At 52.1% G+C, this 8,360-nt stretch overlaps 1 protein-coding gene across 1 annotated transcript; it reads right to left on the bottom strand.

The window, feature by feature from the left end:
- Positions 1-1,919: 1,919 nt before the first annotated feature.
- LOC124695025 (allene oxide synthase 2-like) lies at positions 1,920-5,886 on the bottom strand. Its single transcript, XM_047227926.1, has 2 exons — positions 4,431-5,886; positions 1,920-1,930 (listed from the first exon to the last, which is right to left on the bottom strand). Exons 1-2 carry the CDS (start codon positions 5,884-5,886, stop codon positions 1,920-1,922), a joined length of 1,467 nt encoding a protein of 488 aa, XP_047083882.1.
- Between the last annotated feature and the right edge of the window lie 2,474 nt (positions 5,887-8,360).

Genomic DNA, 8,360 nt, shown 5'->3' with positions numbered 1-8,360 from the left:
GGACTCTATCAACAACCATTTATTCTTTAAGTGTCCCTTTGCTCGTCTTGTATGGAATTCATTTTACCGGGTATCCAAGAGGACTTGAAGGGTATAGTGATTTCAATTGGATTTCAGATGCTAAGATAAATGCCACAAGTGGATATGTTTTCACTCTTGGTGGTGACGCTGTTTCCTGGAAGTCTTGCAAGCAGACCATCTTAACGAGGTCAACTATGGAAGCAGAACTCACGGCATTAGATACGCACTACTGTCGAAGCGGAATGACTTCGTGAGCTCTTGATGGACTTGCCTATGGTTGAAAAACCAATACCGGCCATCCTTATGAACTGTGATAATCAAACTGTGATTATTAAAGTGAAAAGTTCTAAGGATAATATGAAAAGTTCCAAACATATCAAGAGGAGATTGAAGTCTGTCAGAAAACTGAAGAACTCCGGAGTGATAGAATTGGATTATGTCCAAAGTGCTAAAAATCTGGCAGATCCTTTCACAAAAGGACTATCAAGAAACATGATAGACCTAGCATCGAGGGAGATGGGTTTGAGACCCACTTGAGTTGCCGAGGGGGTAACCCAACCTATGTGATCGGAAATTCCGTGAACTAGGACCTGGGAAAACAAACCGGAGCAACTGAGTTGAGAGAAAATTTAATACTCCCACTCCGCTGCAGATGCAATTCTCTCATAGCTACTGTAAGGCAGGTTGACAATGTCTTAATGTGTTCTGAGCGGCTCTTGATGAGCGAAGACGCTGTCCTACAGGGCGATCTTTGAAGAACACACATATATGAGCGACACTACTGGTCATAGTGTGGGAGATTTGGGTGAATCTCTAGTAAGCTCATGAAGGGCCGAGGAGTATGACTTATAAGCTCCACCCGATGGGAAGGCTATGGTATCCTAGTACCGTACCGACATTGAGTGAAACTTGCTGCACAAAGACTGACAATTCAATGCATAGTCCATTGTTTAGTTGTAGTCAAACGTAACTCATTGTCCAGGTGGAAGTTCAACTTAACAGTCTCCACTGAAGTGCAGGTATATTAAACAGTGAATGGAACTAATGTCTCATCTGATGTGCATATGAGATCTGATGGGGGATTGTTGAATGTAGATGGGCTGCAGCCCAATAAGGCAGCCCATGTAGTCTAAAATTCCTGAAATCTCAAGGCCCATCACGTTGGCAGCTTGGGACAGCTTTGGGGGACAAAGTTTAGTCCCACATTGCTAGTTGGGAGAGAGTTGGAGTGGTATATAAGGGCTGCTGTTCTACTTCTTCCAAGTGAGTGAGAATAGAAGGAGCCCTCGCGCACTCCTCCTCCTCCGCCCGCCCCGCCTCGGCTCGGCACGGCACGGCACGGCACGTCACGTCACGTCACGTCAAGCACGCACGTCGCGTTTCGTGACTCGAGTTCGAGTTCGAGACACACTCAAGGAAGCCTAAATTGCCACGCGGTCGGGTCGGCTCTCCTCCCAGGCTATACAAGGAGATAGATCAGATCTGGAGAATACAGCTCTTAGAACTCTCTAGTCCATCTCTCTCACGAAGTTGTCCGGGAGAGCAGGCCTCCGAAACCCCGTCCGTTGAGATCCTGCACCGGGAGACGGGCGATAAGGTTTTTGGGGAGCGTCTCGGCGCGACTGCTCGCTTCTGTTCGTGCTCTATTTCGCCGGTTCGACTGCATCATCGACGATTACACCATGGGCGACATCAACAACTCCCATGCTGGTGCTGCTGTTGCTAGTGCGACCTTCCCGGTCGCTATGTACGTGCTTTTCTTCTTCTACCTTGCACTGCTACTTGTTCCATATCCAGATGTGATGTATGTGCTTAGTCTGATGTGTGTGGTTAAATATGCTTGTGCATCTGTAATGTTGCTTTCGGTAATTAAACTCACACGAAAATTGCCTAATAATCTAACACATAGCTGTCAAATTGCATATGGTTACGTAATTATACAATTTTTTTCAGTTACACGTGAATTAGACATATAATTGGGTGATCAAGAATTAAGTTGGCAAACAGTCAACCCCTCCAACGTGAGTTGCGAGGGAGAATCTTATTACAGAAAAGTACGTCTTATTTCTGAAAAATATTACATCTTACTAGTGCACGCAAGCCAGGGCCGGTGTAAACACGCATGCAGGAGCTCCCAACATGCATGCAGGGAAGCCACCGAACAAGATGCATGCATGACAGATATGCGTAGCACGTAATTTTGACAGTTAAGGACGATCGATCGATGACTGCAACTGCAAGTGTTGCTGCCCTTGGCTCGACTAGTGCAGGTTTTAAGCAGCCTCAGAGCAGGTCTAACAGACCCCGTAAAAGGGGCAAACCCGTATAATAACCGCCGGTTTGAGCGTTTCGGCTCTACCCGGCCGTCTAGCACGCCCCGTAAAAACGCCCCTCGAATCGTTTTTTTGCTGTTTTCGAGTACGGGGCGGGTCCTCGCCCCCTACTTGTGCGGGGTGGGAGCGGGGATAGTGGGCGAAACCACTATCGTCCACTCCACTGCGCGGGAAGCATTTCGCTGAAGCCAACTGCCGCCGCCCGATCTCCTCCCCGCGCCATTCCCGGCCGGATCCGGCCGCCATGGACCGTCCGCAAGAGCCGCCTACCGCCGGCGGTACACCTCCTTCGGGCGCGGTGGTTGATGTCCCCGTCGGAGGTCCGCCGGCCGCCGGCGTCGTGTCCGCCATGATCGCCTCCACCATCCCGTCGAAGAGGAAGAGGATCCCGAAGCAATTCTTCGAAGCACCGGCGGCGGCCGCCGATTCACCGGGCGAAGCGCCGCCGGCTGCCAAGAAGACGGGCCGGTTGAAGTCGAAGGCCGCCGGGCCGAGGGGCGTGGCGCCGGCCAAGGTGCGGACCAAGGCAATCAGCCGCATCGGCCTCGCGCCTCCGCCGGCCTCCAAGGCCACGACCCCTCCTCCGTCCGTTCCGGTTTTGCGCTGCCCGCGCCGCCCGCGCCGCCCGCGCCGCCCGCGCCGCCGCCAACCACCATCGACGTAGACAAGGTGTTCGATGTTGAGTCCACAACATCGTACTTGGACATGCTCAACGATTCCGCGGTGAATTTGGACGCCGGTATCGGTGCATTCGATGGGGAGTGCAATGTTGAAGACTTTGATGATGAGAAGGAGGATGAGGGTGATGAGGACGAGGTGGTTGAGGTTGATCCGGCTGCCCCCGGTTCTTCGTCGATGCCGAAGCCACGCACGGCGAACTACAGCGAGATCGAGGACGTCATCTTGGTCCGTGCTTGGAGCAAGGTGGGGATGGATGCGTGCACCGGAGTGGACCAAGGCGGCAAGCGCTATTGGCAGCGCATTGAGGACCAATACCACCAGCTGAAGCCTCGCACGAAGAGCATGGCGGACAGATCCTACCGCTCCCTTGAAGGCCGATGGAACATCATCAAGCCGGCTTGTTCTCGTTGGAGTGCTGCCATGGATCAAGTGGCCGACAACCCTCCTAGTGGATGCGTGCCGGAGGACTACGTAAGTTTTCCTTGTGTTGATGATGTGTTCATGATGTGGAAACATCTCCTCATACTATTGTTGTGCAGCCCAAGTATGCTCAACAACGGTACAAGGACATGGCCGGCTCAAAGAACAAGGAATTTCAATTTGAACATTGCTTTTCCATCCTTCAACATCTTCCTAAATGGAAGTTGCGGGACAACGAGCCAAAGTGCAAGAAGGAGGCACTTATCACCATGGATGATGAAGCGGGGGACATGAGGGGGAGAAACACCGGCAAGCCCGAGGGCAACAAGAAGGCCAAGGAGAGGGTCAAGGTAGAACTTGAAGCAGCTAGCTTCCGGGAGAAGTTGGATCAACTCATGAAGTCCAAGGAGGCATTGACGATGAAGACGTTGGAGACCAAGATCATCATCACCGACAAGAAGAGTGTGGTGAAGCTTGCCAAGGTGCAAGCAAGGAAGGAGCTTGACATGAAGATGATCGCAACCAAAGAAGCCAATGCCATGAAGGAGCTCTTGGCCGAGGAGAGGGAAATCATGATGATGCGCACCGACGGCATGGACGAGGATCAGCTGGCGTGGTGGAAGGAGACCAAGGCGGACATCATTGCGAGGAAGAAGGCTGCGCGTCAAGCTCGTGATCAAGGTGAGTCTCCGGCGAGCGGTGGCGCCGGTGGTGATGGATCCGTTGATGGTTGATCACATTTGGGAATTCCATGGCTTGAACATTGCCTATGATCGTGTTGTGATGTTAAAACTATGAATTATGCATCACGTATTTTGGATGTGCTATGTTTGATGTGAAATTGTTGTGCAAATTTCTGTCTAAAACCCTGTTTTACGGGGTGGGGATACGGGCTCTGCTAGCTCGCCCGAGTTTTTGGCTGGCGAAAACCGGATACAGGGCCCTTTACTCGTGTTATACGGGGCGAAAAAATACGGGGCCTGTTAGACATGCTCTCAGGACCGGAGGTGGCCTTGGTAGCAGCAGTGAACTCAACCTTGGCGCCCAGAAGGCCCTTACCGATATCGGCGGTGAAGGTGTCGTACCGGAGGAAGAGCTCGACGAGCAGGAGCCTGCCGACGAGCACGACGAGGTTCTTCCCCGGGCACTGCTTGTTGCCCACGTCGGGGCTCTCGGTCTCCCTCCCGTTGGACCAGTACACGTACTGCAGCAGCTTGCTCCCTTCCTCCCCGACGAACCTGTCCCCGACGAACTCCGCCGCCGTGGTGCCGAACACGCGGGGGTCCTTTGTGGCGCACGGCTGGTAGCCGAAGAGCATCTCCCCCTTCTTGACGGCGAACACCGCGTCGTGGCTCTCGATGTTGAGGTCGGTCTTGGCGCGGCCGTACTGGTACTTGACGGGCGGGTCCAGCCGCAGCGCCTCCCACACAGCCGACTTGGTGAGCTCCATCTTCTCCAGCGCCGCCATCGTGACCTTTCCGCCGGCGTCCGCCACGGTGGCGCGTATCTCAGTAGCCAGCTTCTGGTGGAACTTTTCGCCGGCCCCAGCGACGCGCGCCAGGATGCCCGGGAGCAGCACCTTGAGGCCGGCGTAGCTGTTGAACACCGTCGCGAACAGCACGTTGTGGCACGCCTCTTCGCGATTCAGCCCGAGGCTCTCGGCGTTGTCGAGCGCGTTTGTGGCGGCGGCCAAGAAGTACTTGTAGAGCGCCTTGTAGTCGCGGCTGACGAGGAAGGGAGGGAGGTGGAACGTGTGCAGGAGCGGCTCCTCGAGGATCTTGGGGAAGCCGAGCGTGATGAGCGGGTGGAGCTGCCAGAGGAGCCACTTGGCGGCCTTGGCCGGGCCAGTGGTGCCGAGTTCGGAGGTCGAAGGGAGCACGCCGAAGTAGGCGTCCCCGATGAACTCGAAGGAGGTGGCATCGTTGAGCGAGTTGAAGTCGGACTTGCCGGAGAGCGCGAGCTGGGACTCGACGGCTGCGAAGAGGGAGGAGAAGTGGGTGCGGAAGGCCGGGATGAAGGCGTCCTTGCGGGAGGAGAGGAGGGAGAAGAGCATCTGCTTGACCTTGGCGTGGGTGGCCTCGGAGGGGTCGAGGTAGGAGCAGACGCGGTAGCCGCCGGTGAGGGAGGTGGAGGGCATGTAGGTGCCGGTGAAGAGGTCCTTCTTCTCGACCTTGGTGACGTCGAAGAGGACGGGGAAGCTCTTGGCGTCGAGGACGGCCACCACGCGCGGGTCGCGCGCCATGAAGGGGCCCGGCGGCACGTTGATGCGGACGACGGTGGAGCCGTACTTCTCCACGCGCGACTCGAAGTACTTGTCCTCGCCCTGGTTGTAGTAGAAGTCGAGGCGATCGCGGATTGCCGAGAGGTACGGGAGGCCGTAGCTGCCCGGCACCTCGCGCGGAATCATGGAACCCTCGCCGTTCTGGCTCATCTTACGCTTGCTGCTTCAGATCGATCGATCACGAGTTTGCAAGCTTCGATCGCGAAATGGCTGGTGTAGCTAGTGGTGAAGATTGGAGGGTGGAGTCTTTGTGCGGGCGTTGGGGGTGTACATATAGCCCGCGGGGAGAGCTGGTAGCGCGCGCGCGGTCTCGTGTTTCGCGTTGGGGAGGTAGGGCTGACCGACAAGTTGGGAGAAAAATATTTGGACGTGACAAGTTTCCGGGATCCACATCTGAAAAAAATAACATGTTTCCGCGATCCAAAGCTACTGCACCGACGGTATCATCCGCATTTCCCACGCGTCCGGCTTTCTTCGGAGTAGCAACGGGTGAGTCCTATGATATACCCCACGAGGGCAGCTAAGATATTTCAACACTACTGTCTACTATGTACGTAGGTGGTTGACATCGCCGAGCCAAAATGATGAACATACCAATTTTAGTCCCGCGGAACGAACATATCAAAAGCCGTCAGGATGGTGGATGGCAATTATGAAGAAAAAAGGTCGTTCTCAGTCAGATGATGTTATTAAGTTTCAGTTGCGATATGAGTTGTAACTCATGACAAGGATGAATCATGATGCAAATCAAATGGTGTAAAACTTAACTGCGCACGAACTTAGTTCCAAATCCCAAGAAAAAATGCCACATGTCGGAGTTGTAGGGCCCACAATCAAATTTTAGGGGGCAACTTTGATGATTTTTTCTAAATTAATAATTGTTTATTAAATTTCACATATAATACGCGAATCACATGAATTTCAAAATTCATGGGGCCTCGGTGTAGGCCTTGTTGGCGACCCCCACGCCGAAAGGTTCCTGTCTTGGAATAAATCGTGACGCCCGCTACTCATTCTTTCTCCTCTTGCATTGCGCTCTTTCTATTGTTTCGATTTTGAGACGATTTGGGCCGTTTTTTCACCAAAACTTCACCCTATAGCTGGTAGAGGAGGAGTCAACTACTACAAGGGGCAGAACCAGTCAGTGGAGTTGACGAAGTCAAATGATATATACACCATGGTGGAAACTTAGACTAGGAGTAGAAGGGAACTGTTGGATATATTAGCAATTTTCTGCAAAATTTAACTAAGACAGAAAATAGATAAAACACGACTAGAAAATAGAAGAACCAAACTAGTCATGGCATCTAACAGAGAGTATGAGAAAACTAATTCTAGACAAGATACTAGAACTATAAATTGCATCATGATCTCGACTAGGAGAATGAGGAGAACATACGGGACAACAGAAGAAGACTTGTTCGCGTTGCCGGTCTTGTCGCCCATGTCGTCGTAAAGGTTGCTTATGTCGGGGAATAAGGCTACTGATGTGGTTAGTAGTCGCGGAGAAGCGCTCCCCAAAAACCTTATAGCCGCTCTCCCGTGCAGGATCACAAGCGCCGGGGCTTCGGAGTCCTACCGTACCGGCTCGCGGTGCACGCCACAAGACGGGATGGGGGAAACTTTGGTCGGCGCAAAGCTCTGGAACTAGGAGGTCGTAGAATTTTCGTGTTGTGGCATTGTTACCTTTTCAAGGGAGGAGCAACCTCTCTTTTATTTGCACATATGAGTAGGCGAACAGGAGCGTTTGAATATGAAACGAATTGGTGGAAGGCGAAACGAAGAGGCAACAACTGAAGTCGAACAGCCAAAGGTTTCATATTAATTGTCCACTCATGCAAATGCAGCATATTAGAAATGGATCGAGTATATTAGATTGAGACGTGTATGTGTCATTGTTAATATGGTTAGAGAAAATTACGTGTTCGGTTTAAAAACTAAGTGTTGAATAAAGTAGAACAATAAATCACCAAGGACTGAATATAAGAAGTCCAGCATATATACGGTGGAAAATATAGCATTAGCGCTCGATCAATTGCCTTTAAACTAAACATAAATTTACAGTTATGAAACTTACTTGACATTGTGTTGTACTGTATGTTGTTTTGGGTCCAGACGTCCAGGAACAACCCAAACAAACGTCTCTCCTAGGACTTGGCACAATGTGGGCCTCATATTTTCTTGGTGAATCGCTATTCTAATCATCAAATTCCCAATTGTAACACCATAAAATTGGAAACCCTAAAGATACAATATGAGGAAAAGTAATTAACCATGCCGATCTTCCTTTTGATAGCTCTTAAAGCTGACAAAGGAATTCTCAAGGCCTTTGCGAAGATCAGTCGCGGCATGCTCTGGGCCTGCAAGGAGGCGGTTAGCGGGGGGAAATGTAAGGTTAACTGGCAAAAGGTCCGTTGGGGGTTTGGGAATCTTGGACATGGAGAAGTTTTCTCGGGCACTGAGGCTACGCTGGCTATGGTACGAGTGGACAGCTCCTGAGAAGCCGTGGGTGGGTTCTGAAACACCCAACGACGCCTCCGACATTGACCTCTTTAATGCCGCCACCCGTGTCACCATCGGAAACGGCTCCAAGGCCTCCTTCTGGTCCTCTTCCTGGCTTCATG

The sequence above is a fragment of the Lolium rigidum genome, chromosome 3, assembly GCF_022539505.1.
Source record: "Lolium rigidum isolate FL_2022 chromosome 3, APGP_CSIRO_Lrig_0.1, whole genome shotgun sequence".
In the NCBI taxonomy this organism is placed as follows: Eukaryota; Viridiplantae; Streptophyta; class Magnoliopsida; order Poales; family Poaceae; genus Lolium; species Lolium rigidum.
Note: the sequence above shows the minus strand (reverse complement) of the source record. Positions and strands in the feature narration are given on the sequence as shown.

Bases quoted from the DNA above. Each gene is read 5' to 3' on its own strand.
- LOC124695025 (XM_047227926.1), bottom strand. From the start codon at position 5,886: ATGAGCCAGAACGGCGAGGGTTCCATGATTCCGCGCGAGGTGCCGGGC.